Source organism: Salmo trutta, chromosome 40 (genome assembly GCF_901001165.1).
Source record: "Salmo trutta chromosome 40, fSalTru1.1, whole genome shotgun sequence".
NCBI classification, from domain to species: domain Eukaryota; kingdom Metazoa; phylum Chordata; class Actinopteri; order Salmoniformes; family Salmonidae; genus Salmo; species Salmo trutta.
Window position 1 is genome coordinate 7357960 of NC_042996.1, and position 24193 is coordinate 7382152.

The 24193-nt window shown below is 43.7% G+C and overlaps 1 protein-coding gene across 1 annotated transcript in view; it reads right to left on the minus strand.

The window, feature by feature from the left end:
- Positions 1-24193, minus strand: part of LOC115180478 (ankyrin repeat and sterile alpha motif domain-containing protein 1B) — a 205502-nt gene that overhangs the window by 138673 nt on the left and 42636 nt on the right. The window contains exon 6 of the mRNA XM_029742607.1: positions 17454-17596. Within this exon, the coding sequence (XP_029598467.1) occupies positions 17454-17596 (143 nt within the window). The remainder of the gene's footprint in view (positions 1-17453; positions 17597-24193) is intronic.

Consider the following 24193-nt stretch of genomic DNA (forward strand, 5'->3'; position numbering starts at 1 on the left):
ACAGGACAAATTCACCGCATCATTTGACGGGGCCATGTCCTGTCAAATCTTGGGTGAGAACCTCCTTCCCTCAGCCAGGGCATTGAAAATGGGTCGTGGATGGGTATTCCAGCATGACAATGACCCAAAACATATGGCCAAGGCAACAAAGGAGTGGCTCAAGAAGAAGCACATTAAGGTCCTGGAGTGGCCTAGCCAGTCTCCAGACCTGAATCCCATAGAAAATCTGTGGAGGGAGCTGAAGGTTCGAGTTGCCAAACGTCAGCCTCGAAACCTTAATGACTTGGAGAAGATCTGCAAAGAGGAGTGGGACAAAATCCCTCCTGAGATGTGTGCAAACCTGGTGGCCAACTACAATAAACGTCTGACCTCTGTGATTGCCAACAAGGGTTTTGCCACCAAGTACTAAGTCATGTTTTGCAGAGGGGTCAAATACTTATTTCCCTCATTAAAATGCAAATCATTTTATAAAATTTTTGACATGCCTTTTTCTGTTTTTTTTGTTGTTATTCTGTCTCTCACTGTTCAAATATACCTACCATTAAAATTATAGACTGATCATTTCTTTGTAAGTGGGCAAACATACAAAATCAGCAGGGGATCAAATACTTTTTTCCCCCACTGTATTTGAGCAGTTCATGCTTGAAAACCCACAAATGTTGCTGAGTTACAGCAGTTCTGCATGGAAGAGTCAGCCAAAAGTCCTCCACAGCGACGTGAGAGACTGATCAACAACTACAGGAAGCATTTAGTTGGAGTCATTGCAGTGAAAGATGGCACAACTCGTTACTGAGTGTAATGGGGCAATTACTTTTTTAAACAGGGGAATTCGGTGTTGCATAACTTTGTTTATGAAATAAATAGGTAGTTGTGTTATTTGTTCACTCAGGTTCTCTTGATCTAATATTAGGTTTTGGTTGAAGATCAAATAAAAAATATGCAAAAGTATAGAAAATTAGAAAGGGGGCAAATACTTTTTCACAGCACTGTATTTTTGACATGTTTCTGGTATTTGTACCAGTGTATGAGCTACTGTATGTCCCTCAAGACACGGCCAATGAAGATTGAAGGTCTGGAGATTCACCAGCCGTTGAGCAGGAGCCAGGTCTGCCCCATGTTTTGAATAAGTGAACACAACATAGGAGTACAAAGTAGGTGAATGTGTGTCTCTCCTTGTGTGTATGTAATCCTCATCATAATGACTGTATTCATCAACATTCATCCTCACATCATATATTTTTCCTCTCATCTCCCACGTGATGCTACACTCCTCTCCCCCTGTGATGCTACACTCCTCTCCCTCTGTGATGCTACACTCCTCTCCCCCTGTGATGCTACACTCCTCTCCCCCTGTGATGCTACACTCCTCTCCCCCTGTGATGCTACACTCCTCTCCCCCTGTGATGCTACACTCCTCTCCCCCTGTGATGCTACACTCCTCTCCCTCTGTGATGCTACACTCCTCTCCCCCTGTGATGCTACACTCCTCTCCCCCTGTGATGCTACACTCCTCTCCCCCTGTGATGCTACACTCCTCTCCCCTGTGATGCTACACTCCTCTTCCTCTGTGATGCTACACTCCTCTCCCCCTGTGATGCTACACTCCTCTCCCCCTGTGATGCTACACTCCTCTCCCCCTGTGATGCTACACTCCTCTCCCTCTATGAATCTACACTCCTCTCCCCCTGTGATGCTACACTCCTCTCCCTCTGTGATGCTACACTCCTCTCCCTCTGTGATGCTACACTCCTCTCCCTCTGTGATGCTACACTCCTCTCCCCCTGTGATGCTACACTCCTCTCCCTCTGTGATGCTACACTCCTCTCCCTCTGTGATTCTACACTCCTCTCCCTCTGTGATGCTACACTCTTTTCCTCTGTGATGCTACACTCCTCTCCCTCTGTGATGCTACACTCCTTTTCCTCTGTGATGCTACACTCCTCTCCCTCTGTGATGCTACACTCCTCTCCCTCTGTGATGCTACACTCCTCTCCCTCTGTGATGCTACACTCCTTTTCCTCTGTGATGCTACACTCCTCTCCCTCTGTGACGCTACACTCCTCTCCCACTTTCTTTCCCCCTTCCCCCTTCTCTTCCTCTCGCTCTCCCTTTTCTCCCCCTGCCCTTCCTCCCCTTCCCTCCCTCCCTCCCTCCTGGTTCATTAAGACCTCAGACACTCCTCTCAAGAGTCTCAGTGTTCACAATGCAAGGCCAGCTAATGAACATGTCATGGCTGACAATTGGACGGTTAATAAACATGCCACACCTGTTCAGAGCACACACACACATTCGCACACACAATCACGGAGAAACACACACACTCTACGTCAGTTCGCTTGTAAAGTTACTGTTCCACATGGAATACCAGGTGACGTTTCAGATCAGGGAACATGAGAAAGAGGGGGAGTAGGAGCAACACTCCCTCTTCTATTACTTATCTCCCCCACCTGGCATAAACGACTCATTTAGTTGTGTATTTGTGTGTGTGTGCTTGCATGTGGTAATGGCATGCTCATTAGGCAAAGCCCCTTTTTCACACCGGAGTGAGGTGTACAGAGAGAGATTGAGAGAGACAGAGATTTGAAATTTAATTGAGAGAACAGAGCAAACTAGAATGCTACTTGGCCCTAAACAGAGAGTACACAGTAGCAGAATACCTGACCACTGTGACTGACCCAAAATTAAGGAAATCTTTGACTATGTACAGACTCAGTGAGGATAGCCTTGCTATTGAGAAAGGCCGCCGTTGGCAGACCTGGCTCTCAAGAGAAGACAGGCTAAGTGCACACTGCCCACAAAATGAGGTGGAAACTGAGCTGCACTTCCTAACCTCCTGCCCAATGTATGACCATATTAGAGACACATATTTCCCTCAGATTACACAGACCCACAAAGAATTCGAAAACAAATCCAATTTTGATAAACTTCCATATCTATTGGGGGAAATACCACAGTGTGCAATCACAGCAGCAACATTTGTGTCCTGTTGCCACAAGAAAAGAGCAGAACAAACACAATTGTAAATACAACCCATATTTATGTTTATTTATTTTCTCTTTTTTACTTTAACTATTTGCACATTGTTACAACACTGTATATAGACATGACATTTGAAATGTCTTTATTCTTTTGGAACTTGTATGAGTGTAATATTTACGGTTCACTTTTTAGTGTTTATTTCACTTTTGTTGATCCATTTCAATTGCTTTGGCAATGTAAACACGTTTCCCATGCCAATAAAGCCCCTTGAATTGAATTGAGAGCGAGAGAGAGAGTGTATATGTGCGTGTGAGAGATAGTGAGAGAATGTGTGTTAGTGTGTGTGTGTGTATGCGCACGTGTGTACAGTGTGTTATGCTTTCAATGTCATGCCCAATGGTGAAACCCATTATTTCCAGCAGACGCCAGGTGTGAGTGAGGAATTGTGTGTTAATATATGGATAGTCATTATTCTAATTGGGCCTAGTGCAGGTTGGGAGATTCCAGGGTAAATTGATGGAGCTGGAAGTGTGTGCGTATGCATGTGTGTGTGCGAAGCCTCTCTGGGAACAAGGGAGGGAGTGGAAAGATATAATCTACACTAATGAATGGAAAACAGCACATGGAAGATAAAATAATATTTTGATGGCATGTTCATCATTGCCATTTGCGCACACTTCATTTTGTAATGTTGTATCAGGGGAAGGAAACATCATTATTCAAATTAGTCTAATGATACTAATGTCCTGTCAGTATATTTCAATAATTAAGTACAGGAGGTAAAATTCACTTGAGTATCGTTTGAGTTGATTCTCCTTAATAAAGTGTATTTCTAAACAACCTTTCCTCTCGGCGTGCTTAAAGTCATTTAGTTTCCAAATCCAAAGGGGTTGCCTTAGCAACACAGCCACACAAAGCAGGAAACCACACAGCAAAAGGCAGTAACCAGAACATTACAATACACGGTGCTTTTGGAAAGTATTCATACTCATTCACTTATTCCACATTTTTTTGTGTTACAGCCTGAATTCAAAATAGATTACATACTGTATTTATTTTTCTCATCCATCTACACACAATACCCCATAATGTGAAAGTGAAAACATGTTTTTTGATATTTTAGCAAATGTATTGAAAATGAAATAGATAAATATCTGATTTACATAAATATTCATAACTGAGTCAATACTTTGTAGAAGCACCTTTGGCAGCGTTTACATCTGTGAGTCTTTCTGGGTAAGCCTATAAGAGCTTTCCACACCTGGATTTTGCAATATTTGCCTATTATTCTTTTCAAAATTCTTCAAGCTCTGTCAAATTGGTTGTTGATCATTGCTAGACAACCATTTTCAGGTCTTGCCATAGATTTTCAGAAGACTTAATTCAACATCTGTAAGTCGGCCATTCAGTAACATTCACGGTCTTCTTGGTAAGCAACTCCAGTGGAAAGTTGACCTTGCGTTTTAGGTTATTGTCCTGCTGAAAGGTGAATTAATAGCTCAGTGTATGGTGGAAAGCAGACTGAAACAGGTTTTCCTCTAGGATTTTGCCTGTGATTAGGTCCATTTTGTAAATGTTTTATCTGGACAACTCCCCCGTCCTTAACGATTACAAGCATACAAATTTCATGAACAGCCGCAACTATGCTTGAAAATATGGAGAGTGGCAGAGCTGAGGCAGACATTAAAAAATAATGTTAAACACTATTATTGAACACAGAGTGAGTCCATGCAACTTATTATGTGACTTGTTAAGCACATTTTTACTGCTGAACGTATTTAGGCTTACCATAACAAAGAGGTTGAATACTTACTGACCCATTACATTTCAGCTTTTAATTTTTAATTAATTTGTAAAACATTTAGAAAACATACACTACCGTTCAAAAGTTTGGGGTCACTTAGAAATGTCCTTGTTTTTTAAAGAAAAGCAATTTTTTTGTCCATTAAAATAACATCAAATTGATCAGAAATACAGTGTAGACATTGTTAATGTTGTAAATGACTATTGTAGCTGTAAACGGCAGATTTTTTTTAATGAAATATCTACATAGGCGTATACAGGCCCATTATCAGAAACCATCACTCCTGTGTTCCAATGGCACGTTGTGTTAGCTAATCCAAGTTTATTATTTTAAAATGCTAATTGATCATTAGAAAACCCTTTCGCAATTATGTTAGCACAGTTGAAAACTGTTGTTCGGATTAAAGAAGCAATAAAACTGGTCTTCTATAGAATAGTTGAGTATCTGGAGCATTAGCATTTGTGGGTTCGATTACAGGTTGAAATTGGCCAGAAACAAAGGACTTTCTTTGAAACTCGTCAGTCTATTCTTGTTCTGAGAAATGAAGGCTATTCCATGTGAGAAAATGACTAGAAACTGAAGATCTCATACAACGCTGTGTACTACTCCCTTCACAGAACAGTGCAAACTGGCACTAACCAGAATAGAAAGAGGAGTGGGAGGCCCCAGTGCACAACTGAGCAAGAGGACAAGTACATTAGTGTGTCTATTTTGAGAAACAGATGCCTCACAAGTCCTCAACTGGCAGCTTCATTAAATAGTAACCGCAAAACACCAGCCTCAACGTCAACAGTGAAGAGGCGACTCTGGGATGCTGGCGACTCTGGGATGGTTGCTGATAATGGGCCTCTATACGCCTATGTAGATATTTCATAAAATAATCTGCCGTTTACAGCTACAATAGTCATTTACAACATTAACAATGTCTACACTGTATTTCTGATCAATTGAATGTTATTTTTATGGACAAAAAAAAGTGCTTTTCTTTCAAAAACAAGGACATTACTAAGTGACCCCAAACTGTAGAACGGTAATGTAACTCCACTTTGACATTATGGGCTATTGAATGTAGGCCAGTGACAAAACAATCTCAATTTAATCAAGACAACAAAACAGAGAAAAAGTCAAGGGGTATTAATACTTTGTGAAGGCACAAAAGACACACATACCACACACACACACACACACACACACACAAGACCATGCATAAACACATATACACAAAATTGCATTTATTATCTGGGCCCCAGCAGGACACACCTAATCACGGCCATCGGGTATCACTCACAACTCACAGCACTCTGACAGGATAGGTCAGCTGTCATTGAGCCATGTCTGTACCAATCAGATATGAAGGGGGATATGCAAAGTGAATTCCTGAACAGCGGAGGAGAGAGGGTGTGGTGGACTTAGTGTTGGTTAGCATTAGCCTGGGAAAGTGTCGGTGAGTGGTGAAGGTAGCATTGGTTAGCACCTTAGCCTGGACCAGTCTGAGTGTTGGAGTTAGCATTCGTAAGCACTTTAGCCTGGACCAGTGTCTGTGAGTGGTGGAGTTAGCGTTAGTTAGCGTGTTAGCCTGGACCAGTCTGAGCATTGGAGTTAGCATTCGTTAGCACCTGGACCAGTCTCTGTGTGTGTTGGAGTTAGCATACAGTTGGTTAACGCTAGCCTGGATCTGTTTCAGCAGCGGTGTAGTCTCAACGCCCCAGGGCCTTTGACACCCTAATGGGTGTGAAATCAAAACCTTAATCAGTCGACTCCCCACCCACACACACCCACACCCACGCACACCCACACAATTATGAAAACTAGCTTAGCAAAATCAGAAGTCTTTCTCACAATTACACAATCTAAAATGGTGCCTACTACCAGTCAGTTCTAGCTGATACAGTAGAAAGCAGTATGTTTCAGCTCCAATGTTCTAAAGGGACAAGGGGCAGAGGCAGGTCTGTCTGCTGATTGGCTGGTACTAGGAATGAAGTGACCTGGGTAATTGCAGGGCGGAGACGTTCCCTTTCGGCTCGTTAGTAAGTACCTGGCAGAAGGTCACTCCACTTTCCTCTCTCACTCTGCCGCTCTCTGTCACTCTCGCTCTCCCTGTCACTCTTACTCTCCCTCTTTATCTTTCACTTTCTCTCTGTCAGTCACACTGCTTCCCTTGCAACTTCTCTTTCCTTAATAATTTTTTCCCTCTAATTCTCTCTCTCACTGAAACTCCGTTGCCCTGTCTCCCACTATCTATCTCCCTCTCATCCACTATCCATCTCCCTCTCACCCACTATCTATCTCCCTCTCACCCACCCTCTCACCCACTATCTATCTCCCTCTCACCCACTATCTCTCTCCCTCCCATCCACTATCTATTCCCTCAACATCTCCCTCTCATCCACTATCTATAGTGAGGGAAAAAAGTATTTGATCCCCTGCTGATTTTGTACGTTTGCCCACTGACAAAGAAATGATCAGTCTATAATTTTAATGGTAGGTTTATTTGAACAGTGAGAGACAGAACAAAAAAATCCAGAAAAACGCATGTCAAAAATGTTATAAATTGATTTGCATTTTAATGAGGGAAATAAGTATTTGACCCCCTTTCAATCAGAAAGATTTCTGGCTCCCAGGTGTCTTTTATACAGGTAACGAGCTGAGTTTAGGAGCACACTCTTAAAGGGAGTGCTCCTAATCTCAGTTTGTTACCTGTATAAAAGACACCTGTCCACAGAAGCAATCAATCAATCAGATTCCAAACTCTCCACCATGGCCAAGACCAAAGAGCTCTCCAAGGATGTCAGGGACAAGATTGTAGACCTACACAGGGCTGGAATGGGCTACAAGACCATCGCCAAGCAGCTTGGTGAGAAGGTGACAACATTTGGTGCGATTATTCACAAATGGAAGAAACACAAAATAACTGTCAATCTCCCTCGGCCTGGGGCTCCATGCAAGATCTCACCTCGTGGAGTTGCAATGATCATGAGAACGGTGAGGAATCAGTCCAGACCTACACGGGAGGATCTTGTCAATGATCTCAAAGCAGCTGGGACCATATTCACCAAGAAAACAATTGGTAACACACTACGCCGTGAAGGACTGAAATCCTGCAGCGCTCGCAAGGTCCCCCTGCTCAAGAAAGCACATATACATGCCCGTCTGAAGTTTGCCAATGAACATCTGAATGATTCAGAGAACAACTGGGTGAAAGTGTTGTGGTCAGATGAGACCAAAATGGAGCTCTTTGGCATCAACTCAACTCGCCGTGTTTGGAGGAGAAGGAATGCTGCCTATGACCCCAAGAACAGCATCCCCACCGTCAAACATGGAGGTGGAAACATTATGCTTTGGGGGTGTTTTTCTGCTAAGGGGACAGGACAACTTCACCGCATCAAAGGGACGATGGACGGGGCCATGTACCGTCAAATCTTGGGTGAGAACCTCCTTCCCTCAGCCAGGGCATTGAAAATGGCTCGTGGATGGGTATTCCAGCATGACAATGACCCAAAACACACGGCCAAGGCAACAAAGGAGTGGCTCAAGAAGAAGCACATTAAGGTCCTGGAGTGGCCTAGCCAGTCTCCAGACCTGAATCCCATAGAAAATCTGTGGAGGGAGCTGAAGGTTTGAGTTGCCAAACGTCAGCCTCTAAACCTTAATGACTTGGAGAAGGTCTGCAAAGAGGAGTGGGACAAAATCCCTCCTGAGATGTGTGCAAACCTGGTGGCCAACTACAAGAAACGTCTGACCTTTGTGATTGCCAACAAGGGTTTTGCCACCAAGTACTTAGTCATGTTTTGCAGAGGGGTCAAATACTTATTTCCCTCATTAAAATGCAAATCAATTTATAACATTTTTGACATGCGTTTTTCTGGATTTTTTTGTTGTTATTCTGTCTCTCACTGTTCAAATAAACCTACCACTAAAATTATAGACTTATAATTTCTTTGTCAGTGGGCAAACGTACAAAATCAGCAGGGGATCAAATACTTTTTTCCCTCACTGTATCTCCCTTTCATCCACTATCTATCTCCCTCCCTCAACATCTCCCTCTCATCCACTATCTATCTCCCTCAACATCTCCCTCTCATCCACTATCCATTTCCCTCTCATCCACTATCTATCTCCCTCTCATCCACTACCCATCTCCCTCTCATCCACTATCTATCTCCCTCTCATCCACTATCCATCTCCCTCTCATCCACTACCCATCTCCCTCTCATCCACTATCCATCTCCCTCTCATCCACTATCCATCTCCCTCCACATCTCCCTCTCATCCACTATCTCCCTCAACATTTCCCTCTCATCCACTATCCATCTCATTCAACATCACCCTCTCATCCCCTATCCATCTCCCTCAACATCTCCCTCTCATCCCCTATCCATCTCCCTCAACATCTCCCTCTCATCCCCTATCCATCTCCCTCAACATCTCCCTCTCATCCCCTATCCATCTCCCTCAACATCTCCCTCTCATCCACCTCCCTCAACATCTCCCTCTCATCCACTATCCATCTCCCTCTCATCCCCTATCCATCTCCCTCAATATCTCCCTCTCATCCACTATCCATCTCCCTCAACATCTCCCTCTCATCCACTATCCATCTCCCTCAACATCTCCCTCTCATCCACTATCTATCGCCCTCAACATCTCCCTCTCATCCCCTATCCATCTCCCTCAACATCTCCCTCTCATCCCCTATCCATCTCCCTCAACATCTCCCTCTCATCCCCTATCCATCTCCCTCAACATCACCCTCTCATCCACTATCTATCTCATTCAACATCTCCCTCTCATCCTCTATCCATCTCCCTCAACATCTCCCTCTCATCCACTATCTATCTCCCTCAACATCTCCCTCTCATCCACTATCTATCTCACTCAACATCTCTCTCTCATCCACTATCTATCTCCCTCAACATCTCCCTCTAATCCCCTATCCATCTCCCTCAACATCTCCCTCTCATCCCCTATCCATCTCCCTCAACATCTCCCTCTCATCCACTATCCATCTCCCTCAACATCTCCCTCTCATCCACTATCCATCTCCCTCAACATCTCCCTCTCATCCCCTATCCATCTCCCTCAACATCTCCCTCTCATCCCCTATCCATCTCCCTCAACATCTCCCTCTCATCCCCTATCCATCTCCCTCAACATCTCCCTCTCATCCACTATCCATCTCCCTCAACATCTCCCTCTCATCCACTATCCATCTCCCTCTCATCGACTATCCATCTCCCTCTCATCCACTATCTCTCATTCAACATCTCCCTCTCATCCACTATCTATCTCACTCAACATCTCTCTCTCATACACTATCTATCTCCCTCAATATCTCCCTCTATCTCCCTCTCAATCTCCCTCCACATCTCCCCCTCATCCACTATCTATCTCCCTCAACATCTCCCTCTCATTCAACATCTCCTTCTCATCCACTATCTCTCATTCAACATCTCCCTCTCATCCAGTATCTCTCATTCAACATCTCCCTCTCATCCACTATCTCTCATTCAACATCTCCCTCTCATCCAGTATCTATCTCATTCAACATCTCCCTCTCATCCCCTATCCATCTCCCTCTCATCCACTACCCATCTCCCTCTCATCCACTATCCATCTCCCTCTCATCTACTATCCATCTCCCTCTCATCCACTATCTCTCATTCAACATCTCCCTCTCATCCACTATCTATCTCACTCAACATCTCTCTCTCATACACTATCTATCTCCCTCAATATCTCCCTCTATCTCCCTCTCAATCTCCCTCCACATCTCCCCCACATCCACTATCTATCTCCCTCAACATCTCCCTCTCATTCAACATCTCCCTCTCATCCAGTATCTATCTCATTCAACATCTCCCTCTCATCCCCTATCCATCTCCCTCAACATCTCCCTCCCATCCCCTATCTATCTCCCTCAACATTTCCATCTCATCCCCTATCTATCTCCCTCAACATCTCCCTCTCAGTCCCATTAAAGCACTTAGTCTTTCACCTTCTTTCTCGTCTTTCCACTCTCCCTTCCACAATCTGCCGCCAAACCAAACGGAGGTAATCACAGTTCATGGTGTGTGTGTGTGTGTGTGTGTGTGTGTGTGTGTATGAGCAGCACTGTCTGTAAACACAACCCCAGTGGATCAGTGATTGGTGTTTTTTTTTAAATGTTTTATTTAACCTTTATTTAACTAGGCAAGTCAGTTAAGAACAACTTCTTATTTACAATGACGGCCCTTGTACAGAGGCAGAACGACAGATTTGTACCTTGTCAGCTCAGGGATTCGATCCAGCAACCTTTCGGTTACTGGCCCAACGCTCTAATCACTAGGCTACCTGCCATGTCTAGTTGCCTACTAACAGATTCATGAACTTTAAATGGCAAAGTGATTGTGTGTGTGGGTGTAGGTGCACATGTGTGTGTGGGTGTGTGTGCACGTCTTCGCCTGCTTGAATGACAAAAGGGAAACGGAGACGCTGAGACACTGATTATATCAAATCACACACACAACCCCCCCCCTCCACATTTTGTTACATTACAGCCTTATTCTAAAATGGATTAAACTGTTTTTCTCCCTCATCAATCTACCCACAATACCCCATAATGACAAAGCAAAAACAGGTTTTTCAAACATTTAGCTAATTCTTTTTTTTTTTAAACCCAACTTAAATATTACATTAACATAAGTATTCAGACCCTTTACTCAGTACTTTGTTGAAGAACCTTTGGCAGCAATTACAGCCTCAAGTCTTCTTGGGTATGACGCTACAAGCTTGTCTTGTGACCGGTTTTGTGTCCCGTGTGGCTCAGTTGGTAGAGCATGGTGTTTGCAACACCAGGGTTGTGGGTTCGATTCCCACGGGGGACCAGTAAGAAAAAAGAAAGAAAAAAAAATGTATGCATTCACTACTGTAAGTCGCTCTGGATAAGAGCGTCTGCTAAATGACTAAAATGTAAAAAAAAAAAAAAAAAAAAAGCTTGGCACAGCTGTATTTGGGGAGATTCTCCCATTCTTCTCTACAGATCCTCTCAAGCTCTGTCAGGTTGGATGGGGAGCATCGCTGCACAGCTATTGTCAGGTCTCTCCAGAGATGTTCGATCAGGTTCAAGTCCGGGCTCTGGCTGGGCCACTCAAGGACATTCAGAGACTTGCTGGGCCACTCAAGGGCATTCAGAGACTTGTCCCAAAGCCACTCCAGCATTGTCTTGGCTGTGTGCTCCCACCACCATGCTTCACAGTGGGATAGTATAGGCCAGGTGATGAGCAGTGTCTGGTTCCTCCAGATGTGACACTTGGCATTCAGGCCAAAGAGTTCAATCTTGGTTTCATCAGACCAGAGAATCTTGTTTCTCATGGTCTGAGAGTCTTTAGGCCTTTTATCAAATGGGCTGTCATGTGCCTTTTACTGAGCAGTGGCTTCCATCTGGCCACTCTACCATAAAGGCCTGATAGGTGGAGTGCTGCAGAGGTGGTTGTCCTTCTGGAAGGTTCTCCCATCTCTACAGAGGAACTCTGGAGCTCTGTCAGAGTGACCATCAGGTTCTTGGTCATCTCCCTGACCAAGGCCCTTCTCCCTCGATTGCTCAATTTGGGCGGGCGGCCAGCTCTAGGAAGAATCTTGGTGGTTCCAAACTTCTTCCATTTAAGAATGATGGAGGCCACTGTGTTCTTGGGGACCTTCAATGCTGCAAACATCTTTTGGTACCCTTCCCCAGATCTGTGACTTGACACAATCCTGTCTCTGAGCTCTATGGACAATTCCTTCGACCTCATGGCTTGGTTTTTGCTCTGACATGCACTGTCAACTGTGGTACCATATATAGACAGGTGTGTGCCTTTCCAAATCATGCTGAATCAATTGAATTGACCACAGGTGCACTGCAATCAAGTTGTAGAAACATCTCAAGGATGATCAATGGAAACAGGATGCACCTGAACTCAATTTCGAGTCTCATAGCAAAGGGTCTGAATACTTATGTAAATAAGGTATTTCTGTTTTTATTTTTAATACATTTGCTACCATGCGGTAGCAGAGAGAGCAGTCTATGACTAGGGTGGCTGGAGTCTTTGACAGTTTTTAGGGCCTTCCTCTGACACTGCCTGGTATAGAGGTCCTGGATGGCAGGAAGCTTGGCCCCAGTGATGTACTTGGCCATACACACTACCCTCTGTAGTGCCTTGCCGAGCAGTTGCCATACCAGGCAGTGATGCAACCAGTCAGGATTCTCTCAATGGTGTAGCTGTAGAACCTTTTGAGGATCTGAGGACCCATGCCAAATCTTTTCAGTTTTGTCGTGCCCTCTTATCAGCATACCATGCTTCTACATCCACTCAACCTCTCTATGTCACCTATATCTACGTCTAATCTATAGTATGCACAGGCAGACAGGCAAGTCTGCCTTATCAACACTCTTCCGTGTGTCTGTCTGTCTGAGATAGGGAGCGTGTGTGTGTGTTCACATGTTTGTGTAACTGTGTTATCTCCAATGCTTCCAGTTATAACCAGCGTCTCATCTGGACATGGTAGACCACTGGAGCTGGAGAGAGAGACTGGCAGCACAACGGGAGATAGAAGACAAAGATTTATCAGGGAAATGTCTCAAGGAAGGCATCAAAGGTCTACATACATGTGTGCGATCGAGCACACACACAAGGTCTCAATATCCCTGATAACCAGCCCATGCTATCTGTGCATCACCAGTGTGTTTGGAAAGAGACAAGACATCAGTCTGATAAATTAACCAGAGGGGAGGGAGAGAGAAAAGGACCGGATGAGAGATTGGGATGGACGAGCAATCAGGTAACTCGAGATCCAAGGGGTTATTCGACGTGCGTCCAGGTCCCAGGACATCAGGAGATGCTTTCAAAACCGGTCTCTAGGGGCAGCAGTGCACGCTATTATCATCAAGTAGGGTTGTGGTTTGCTAGAGAGGTGGGGTTGGCAGATGGGCTCTCTTTCCTTAACCATTCTGAATTAATATGCCTAAACTTAAGCATTGAGAGGTTTGAGCAAGCAGGGAATTAGCGTGTGTGAGTGGCATCATGTGTATATGGTGTGTGTGTCTGTGTATATGTGTGTGTGTATGTATAGTTGAAGTGGGAAGTCTACATACACCTTAGCCAAATACATTTAAACTCCGTTTTTCACAATTCCTGACATTTAATCCTTGTAAAAATTCCCTGTCTTAGGTCAGTTCTGATCACCACTTTATTTAAGAATGTGAAATGTCAGAATAATAGTAGAGAGAATGATTTATTTCACCTTGTATTTCTTTCATCACATTCCCAGTGGGTCAGAAGTTTACATACACTCAATTATTATTTGGTAGCATTGCCTTTCAATTGTTTAACTTGGGTCAAACGTTTCAGGTAGCCTTCCACAAGCTTGCCACAATAAATTGGGTGAATTTTTGGCCCATTCCTCCTGACAGATCTGGTGTAACGGAGTCAGGTTTGTAGGCCTCCTTGCTCGCACACACTTTTTCAATTCTGCCCACAGATTTTCTATAGGATTGAGGTCAGGGCTTTGTGATGGACACTCCAATACCTTGACTTTGCTGTCCTTAAGCCATTTTTCCACAACTTTGGAAGTATGCTTGGGGTCATTGTCCATTTGGAAGACCCATTTGTGACCAAGCTTTAACTTCCTGACTGATGTCTTGAGATGTTCCTTCAATATATGCACATCATTTTCCACCCTCATGATGCCATCTATTTTGTGAAGTGCACCAGTCCCTCCTGCAGCAAAGCAACCCCACAATATGATGCTGCCACCCCCGTACTTCACCGTTGGGATGGTGTTCTTCGGCTTGCAAGCCTCTCCCTTTTTCTTCCAAACATAACAATGGTCATTATGGCCAAACAGTTCTATTTTTGTTTCATCAGACCAGAGGACATTTCTCCAAAAAGTACGATCTTTGTCCCCATGTGCAGTTGTACACCGTAGTCTGGCTTTTTTATGGCGGTTTTGGAGCAGTGGCTTCTTCCTTGCTGAGTGGCCTTTCCGGTTATGTCGATATAGGACTTGTTTTACTGTGGATAGAGATACTTCTGTACCTGTTTCCTCCAGCATCTTCACAAGGTCCTTTGCTGTTGTTCTGGGATTGATTTGCACTTTTCTCACCAAAGTTCGTTAATCTCGAGGAGACAGAATGCATCTCCTTCCTGAGCGGTATGACGGCTGCGTGGTCCCATGGTGTTTATACTTGCATAGTATTGTTTGTACAGATTAACGTGGTACCTTCAGGCGTTTGGAAATTCCTCCCAAGGATGAACCAGACTTGTGGAGGGCTACACATTTTTTTCTGAGGTCTTGGCTGATTTCTTTTGATTTCCACATGATGTCAAGCAAAGAGCCACTGAGCTGAGTTTGAAGGTAGGCCTTGAAATACATCCACAGGTACACCTCCAATTGACTCAAAATATGTCAATTAGCCTATCGGAAGCTTCTAAAGCCATTACATAATGTTCTGGAATTTTACAAACTGTTTAAAGGCAGAGTCAACTTAGTCTATGTAAACTTCTGACCCACTGGAATTGTGATACAGTGAATTATAAGTGAAATAATCTGTCTGTAAACAATTGTTGGAAAAATGACTTGTGTCTTGCACAAAGTAGATGTCCTAACCAACTTGCCAAAACATAGTTTGTTAACAAGAAATTTGTGGAGTGGTTGAAAAACGAGTTTTAATGACTCCAACCTAAGTGTATGTAAACTTCCGACTTCAACTGTATATGTGTGTGTATATGTATATCTGTTTGTGTAGAAGCAACATGCCTAGTGGGGTGTCATCACAGGGTGGTGACTAGTACTGTGTGACTGTCTGGTAAACAACAACACCCCTACCCCTGTCTCCCCAACCATGAGGTATGTCATGTGTTCACACACACACACACACACACACACACACACACACACACACACACACACACACACACACACACACACACACACACACACACACACACACACAGCTTAGCAGTGAAGTCAGACATTTAGCCAATGGGGTGTAGGAACAGCGGTACGGCCTCAAGTCTTCAGATCATTGAGATGATAACACCCTTGACAAAGACTTACAGACAGACACCACACATCTCCCCTCTTTATCTTCTCATCCCTCCTTTTTTCTGCTCCTGTCTTCTCCCGTCAGAGATCAAGAGCTTTTGGGGATCTACCATGGCCAGATGGCAGAACAGATCAGAAAGGAGAATAAAGAACGACAAGAACAAAAGGTATTCACATCGTGACATGAGCCGATACCCTTTTTCTGACATGGTGATGATCTTGGAAGTCGGACAAAATCACCCTAGACACTGATCTAATGTCTGTGTTTCTGTTCCCTCCCCTATGGTTACAATTAGAATTCAGGGAGGGTAAGCTGATCCTAGATCTGTCCCCAAGGGCACCAGTTTTTATTTATTTATATTTTTTTTATTTAATATTTATTTAACTAGGCAAGTCAGTTAAGAACAAATTCTTATTTACAATGACGGCCTACACCGGTCAAACCCGGACGACGCTGGGCTAATTGTGCGCCGCCCTATCGGACTCCCAATCACGGCCGGTTGTGATACAGCCCGTGTTAAAGCTCTATTGACTACACAGACTGTATTACACAACAGATGAACTAGCCAGAGGGAACAATGATATGAAAATAAATAAAGTTTCAAGAATGAATCACGGAATCTAATACTCTAGCTTGTTATTAGGCTGGTGCATATTCTGCTCTTTAATTGTGTATTTCACTCTGAGAACACACAGCAGTAGCAGGGAATGCCTGCTAAATATAAATATGCAAATGTAAACATTAAAATAGACAATGTGTGCATGTTGGCGTGGGGGGGGTCTATGTGTGTTTGTGAGATAGGTAGATATTGAAATCTGCTGCAGCAACCGTAAACCCCTGCCTTCAACAAGCCAGGCGCCAAGTATTCCTTCACACTACAATGATGTGTGTGTGTGTGTGTGTGTGTGTGTGTGTGTGTGTGTGTGTGTGTGTGTGTGTGTGTGTGTGTGTGTGTGTGTGTGTGATACTTGCGTCACACTGCACTGGAAAAATGAGGAGAGAGAAAGAGAGAGAGATACAAAGAGAGAAATACAAAGAGAGAGAGAGAGAAAGAGCGAAAGAGAGATACAAAGAGAGATGAGAGAGAAAGAAAGAAAAAGAGATGAGAGAGATACAGAGAAAGAGAGGGAAACAGAGAGAGAAAGAGAGAGAGAAAGAGAGAGTGAAAGAGAGATACAAAGAGAGATGAGAGAGAAAGAAAGAGAAAGAAAGAAAAAGAGAGATGAGAGAGATAAAGAGAGAGAAAGAGAGAAAGAAAGAGAGAGAGAAAGAGCGAAAGAGAGATACAAAGAGAGAGATGAGAGAGAAAGAAAGAGAGAGATGAGAGAGAAAGAAAGAGAGAAAGGAGAGAAAGAAAAAGAGAGATACAAAGAGAGAGAGATACAAAACATTACTGTACTAGAATTGCATTTCTTCCAATGTGAAAGACCTATTACCTTCTGTTAAGATCACTTTAGAGGTCACAGCTATTTGCGGTCCCACATCCCTACACAGCTTCACTCAACCAAATACACTATTCACCTTGTGGGTGAGTGTGTGTGTGTGTGTGTGTGTGTGTGTGTGTGTGTGTGTGTGTGGCGCGGGGGAGGTTTACATTATGTGGCTCACCTGTGGGCGGATGACTCTGTCAATGCTCTTCAGGGCAGTGTCTGGGGAAGGGGGAGAGCAGTCTGGAGTAGGCCCCGTCGGTGAGGAGCTGTTCCTATGGTTACACAGCTCCGGCTCAGTCACCGTCACCTGGGGAGAGTGGCCTTGAAAGAGAGACATAGAGAGAGAGAAAGAGAGAGATGGGGTGGGGGAGTGGAGAGAGAGAGGGGGAGTGGAGAGAGAGAGAGACAAGAGAAGGGGGGGTAGATTTAATTAAGCCTGGATCAAACGAAGAGCAATCCAAACAGAGAGATAGAACAGCAGGTATCCATGGAGGGTCAAGGCTGCAATGCATTTCCACTGGAGTTTGTTCAGATGTGAACCTCAGATGTGGCAGCTGCCATGTGCGCTCAAATGGCCAACCTTAAACAGGCACATCTTTCTTTCTGTCTTAAATATCTCACACATGATATAACACACACACACACACACACACACACACTCCTCTCTCACTCCTTCAGAGGTAAGAGTGGCCTGACAAGGACTCAGATGTCAGAGTTGATTTCCCTAGTGTGTGATCAGTTAGGGAGAAAATAAGAAAGAGAGGGAGGAGAGGAACGAGAGGGAGGGGAAACGAGTGCGGAGGGTGGACAGAATCTAATTTCTCACCCACATTAAAGGGAAAAACCATCCATTTCAATCTCCAGTCAACAACAGAGACGTACACACACTCCCACAAGTGTGTGTGTGTGTGTGTGTGTGTGTGTCCGTGCACGTGTAGTCTATCCGTCAGTCCTTGTCATGCTACACAAACGTACAGACGCTCAAATATTTGTCCAATTAGACCTTGACACAGACATGGGGAATCACACTGAGGTATCCTTCTCAAGAGGACATGTTATCTCCCGGGGGTCAAAACAAAAAAGTGGCCTAATTAAGTACCTATAGTAATTAGTAGCATTCTGTGTTTTCCCATGCAAAAGTGATTGCTTTTGATAAAAACACTTCTCTGCCTTTCCAATGAAAAATGATTAGTTAAACAATGTATACAGTACCTGTCAAAAGTTTGGACACACCTACTCATTCCAGGGTTTTTCTTTATTTTTACTATTTTCTACATTGTGGAATAATAGTGAAGACATCAAAACTATGAAATAACACATATGGAATCATGTGTGCAAAGCTATCATGAAGGCAAAGGGTGGCTACTTTCAAGAATCTAAAATATATTTTGATTTGTTGTACACTTTTTTGATTACTACATGATTCCATATGTGTTATTTCATAGTTTTGATGTCTTCACTATTATTCCACAATGTAGAAAATAGTAAAAATAAAAAGGTGTACAAACTTTTGACTGGTACTGTATATTTTATGGAAAATGTATGTTGTATGTTTCTGGATGATGCAACATGCTGCCTTGTCACCAACTTGTAAGTCGCTCTGGATAAGAGCGTCTGCTAAATGACGTACATGTAAAATGTAAATGTTGTTGACAACATGACCGAGCACCACAGATGACTGTTCCGTGTGAGAATGGAGCTCCTCCCTCTCCGCCTTTGCCCGGCGCCCTGCAGCTCAGTATATTCAAAACAGCCTCACAACAGACTCACAAGGCTCTTGTCTGTCGTCATTGTGCTTGTATACAAACACCACGTGACTGGGGACTACCGATAAGCTTCATAATGAAAAACTATGACAGGTGAAATGAAGAACGTGATATTCTCTGTCTCTGAACGCAGGACTCTCCAACCCTGTTCCTGCAGAGCTACAGTCCTGTAGGTTTTAACACCAACCCTGTTCCTGTAGAGCTACAGTCCTGTAGGTTTTAACTCCAACCCTGTTCCTGTAGAGCTACAGTCCTGTAGGTTTTAACTCCAACCCTGTTCCTGTAGAGCTACAGTCCTGTAGATTTTAACTCCAACCCTGTTCCTGTAGAGCTACAGTCCTGTAGGTTTTAACACCAACCCTGTTCCTGTAGAGCTACAGTCCTGTAGGTTTTAACTCCAACCCTGTTCCTGGAGAGCTACAGTCCTGTAGGATTTAACTCTAACCCTGTTCCTGTAGAGCTACAGTCCTGTAGGTTTGAACTCCAACCCTGTTCCTGTAGAGCTACAGTCCTGTAGGTTTTAACTCCAACCCTGTTCCTGTAGAGCTACAGTCCTGTAGATTTTAACTCCAACCCTGTTCCTGTAGAGCTACAGTCCTGTAGGTTTTAACACCAACCCTGTTCCTGTAGAGCTACAGTCCTGTAGGTTTTAACACCAACCCTGTTCCTGTAGAGCTACAGTCCTGTAGGTTTTAACTCCAACCCTGTTCCTGTAGAGCTACAGTCCTGTAGATTTTAACTCCAACCCTGTTCCTGTAGAGCTACAGTCCTGTAGATTTTAACTCCAACCCTGTTCCTGTAGAGCTACAGTCCTGTAGGTTTTAACTCCAACCCTGTTCCTGTAGAGCTACAGTCCTGTAGGTTTTAACTCCAACCCTGTTCCTGTAGAGCTACAGTCCTGTAGGTTTTAACTCCAACCCTGTTCCTGTAGAGCTACAGTCCTGTAGATTTTAACTCCAACCCTGTTCCTGTAGAGCTACAGTCCTGTAGGTTTTAACACCAACCCTGTTCCTGTAGAGCTACAGTCCTGTAGGTTTTAACTCCAACCCTGTTCCTGGAGAGCTACAGTCCTGTAGGATTTAACTCTAACCCTGTTCCTGTAGAGCTACAGTCCTGTAGGTTTTAACACCAACCCTGTTCCTGTAGAGCTACAGTCCTGTAGGTTTTAACTCCAACCCTGTTCCTGTAGAGCTACAGTCCTGTAGATTTTAACACCAACCCTGTTCCTGCAGAGCTACAGTCCTGTAGGTTTTAACACCAACCCTGTTCCTGTAGAGCTACAGTCCTGTAGGTTTTAACACCAACCCTGTTCCTGTAGAGCTACAGTCCTGTAGGTTTTAACTCCAACCCTGTTCCTGTAGAGCTACAGTCCTGTAGGTTTTAACACCAACCCTGTTCCTGTAGAGCTACAGTCCTGTAGATTTTAACTCCAACCCTGTTCCTGTAGAGCTACAGTGCTGTAGGTTTTAACACCAACCCTGTTCCTGTAGAGCTACAGTCCTGTAGGTTTTAACTCCAACCCTGTTCCTGTAGAGCTACAGTCCTGTAGGTTTTAACACCAACCCTGTTCCTGTAGAGCTACAGTCCTGTAGATTTTAACTCCAACCCTGTTCCTGTAGAGCTACAGTCCTGTAGGTTTTAACACCAACCCTGTTCCTGTAGAGCTACAGTCCTGTAGGTTTTAACTCCAACCCTGTTCCTGTAGAGCTACAGTCCTGTAGGTTTTGACTCCAACTCTAATCTAGAACATATAATAATGAGCTGGTTGATAACCTGAATACGGTCAGTTACAACTGGGGTTGGAGTGAAAACGTACAGGAGGGCAGCGCTCCATCAACAGGGTTGTAGAGCCATGTCCTAACGTATTGCACAAGTTGACTGCAGGCATTTACTTAAAAAGTAACAACAAATATATAACATCAAATCAAATTTTATATGTCGCATTCACATATTTAGCAGATGTTATTCCGGGTGTGGTGAAATGCTTATTACTAAAATATAAACTCAGCAAAAAAAGAAACGTCCTCTCACTGTCAACTGCGTTTATTATCAGCAAACATAACGTGTAAATATTTGTATGAACATAACAAGATTCAACAACGGAGACATAAACTGAACAAGTTCCACAGACATGTGACTAACAGAAATTGAATAATGTGTCCCTGAACAAAGGGGGGGGGGGGGGTCAAAATCAAAAGTAACAGTCAGTATCTGGTGTGGCCACCAGCTGCATTAAGTACTGCAGTGCATCTCCTCCTGGTTATTTGGATTTTTACAAATTATCTTTGAAAGACAGGGTCCTGAAAAAGGGGCGTTTCTTTTTTTGCTGAGTTTATATTGAAATGTATAAAACAATTATAAGAAATTGTTTCAATAGTATTGACGGTATAGAACAACTCATATCTGGACATCGAAGCCAGTTCCACTGCTTTTTTGTTGTTGTTCCCCTCTAATCAGGGACTGATGTAGAACAGGGACACCAGGTAGGTGCAATTAATGAATCAGATTAAAAAACCAGTAGGCTCTGGACCTCCTATGTAAGTGTTGAATACCCCTGGTACATACAGTATACCATCCAAACCTATCTGGGAGGAAGAAAGTGTTTGTATGAGAAGGTAGGTAGAGGGACAGAGATAAAGAGACAGAGGAAGAGAGACAGTGAGCGACAGAGAGAGAGAGAGAGAGAGAGATGGGGGGGCGATCAGAGGGATACATATAAACAGATATGGTATTTTCTATTTTCTTGTAGAGTAAATAAACCTGTCAGCACTAATGATTGACGTGAGGGTGTGTGTGTGTGTGTGTGTGTGTGTGTGTGTGTGTGTGTGTGTGTGTGTGTGTGTGTGTGTGTGTGTGTGTGTGTGTGTGTGTGTGTGTGTGTGTGTGTGTGTAACAAAGACAGTCTGAGGGAGGGAGGTAGTTGACGGGAGATGTAGCGAGAGGTAGAGAAAGAGCGGGCTATATAAGTGAGAGACACAGCAGAGAGAGGAGCGAGAGGGAGGAAGAAAGTGTTTGTATGAGAGAGTGAAGATAGGTAGAGAGACAGAGAAAGGGGGGAGAGAGACAGCGAGACAGCGAGAGATATAGAAATAGAAAGAAAGAGAGAGGTGATCAGAGGTATAAATATAGACAGATATGGTATTTTCCTGTAGAGTAAATAAGCCTGTCAGCACTGATGATTGATGAGAGGGTATGTGTGTGTGTTACAAAGACAGTCTGTGTGTTAGCAGCACAGACAGACCAGTCTGTGTTCATAGGCCAGACCAGCTGTACACCTAGTAAATGCAGGCATGCAGTACAGCAGGGTTCCCCAACTGGCGGCCAGCGGGCCGAATTTGGTCCGCGGGTGATTTTATTTGCCCCCCCCCAATATTCCTGAGAAAAATGTAACTTGTTAGACATAAAAGACTGTAAAAAGACCAGCAAATCAGCTCATAGTGATTTTAATTTAGGAAATCTGTTACAAAGTATTCCCACGCATAATAGGGAGATATATGTGTTTATATACAAATATAAGCAAGTTTTGAAATGATTATGTTTTAGTCAAATATTATATCTGTTTGGGCTTCTTGCAGCCAATTTGCAGTCTACAAATGATTTATAATTATGTTCCGGCACCCCGACTATCCGCTCAAGAAAAAATATGCCCGCGGCTGAATCTAGTTGATGATCCCTGCTGTACAGTATGTACTGATGGGATATTATCCTGGGGCTATATAGGGTATGTGTGTATGTATGTACAGTATGTACTGATGGGATATTATCCTGGGGCTATATAGGGTATGTGTGTATGTATGTACAGTATGTACTGATGGGATATTATCCTGGGGCTATATAGGGTATGTGTGTATGTATGTACAATATGTACTGGTGGGATATTATCGTGGGGCTATATAGGGTGTGTGTGTGTATGTATGTACAGTATGTACTGGTGGGATATTATCCTGGGGCTATATAGGGTATGTGTGTATGTATGTACAGTATGTACTGATGGGATATTATCCTGGGGCTATAGGCTGTGTGTGTATGTATGTACAGTATGTGTGTGTTTGTTTGGGTTTATGCGCGTGTTTGTGTGTGTTTGGGTTAATGCCTGTGTGTACAGTTGTACAGCTCACATGCTCCCATTGCCATACCCCATTAACCAATTAAAGTTAAGCTCCCACTACCTTGTCGCAGAATGCACCAATTACAGGACTGCCTCTCAATGCTACATCTCATACAGGATTGTCCTTCAGTGTCGAATGTGCAACAAAACAACATGCTACTTTGAAACAGCTATGGTACACACACACACACACACACACACACACACACACACACACACACACACACACACACACACACACACACACACACACACGGAATAGGCTTGAGAACCTCCAACCGGACAGGATGAGAGGGGTAGCCCAGATACTTCACACACAGGGAAAGAGCATCCAAACTGGGCTTCCAGAGAGCGAAACCCCCCTCTCTGGAACTATCCTAACACAGCTTGACACGACACAGCAAAACAAAAGCTTGCACCACAACTGGGCACCTGACAAAATGCTAACACACACACACACACACACACACACACACACACACACACACACACACACACACACACACACACACACACTCTTTTCTCTGTCTTTATCGGTGTGTCCACACTTGAACTTTAACCTATGAAAGTTCTCAGATCTGAAAGAATGTTTAGGAACATGAAATCATGTGCAATTCTAACAGCCCATAATTTGGAGGGGGTGATTCTAGTCATTTGATGTTCAGCTGTCTGTGTCAATAGGCCCAGAACTTTAACAACTTTCAGCTCGATGGCACTATCAGAGCAATCTAAAACCATTTCAGAGATGTGCTATTATCTTGGCCTTTTTCATATCACAGATCAGTGGTTCTCAGACGGATTTGGACGTTTTCTTGTGAGTCACCTAGTAAACAAAAACAATGTTTCAAGCCAGGATCTGCCGCTGAAGGAGTAAGCCTTGAGCTAAAAGTTTGCAGACTTTATCCCAACAATTTTGATGTTTTTTTATTTTTATTGCTGGAGACCCACAGGATGTGTATGGTTTTGTTCCAGCCTTGTACTAACTAACAACAACTGCTTCAACTTATGATCAAACAGCTGACTGTCATAAATCCTTCAACGCCG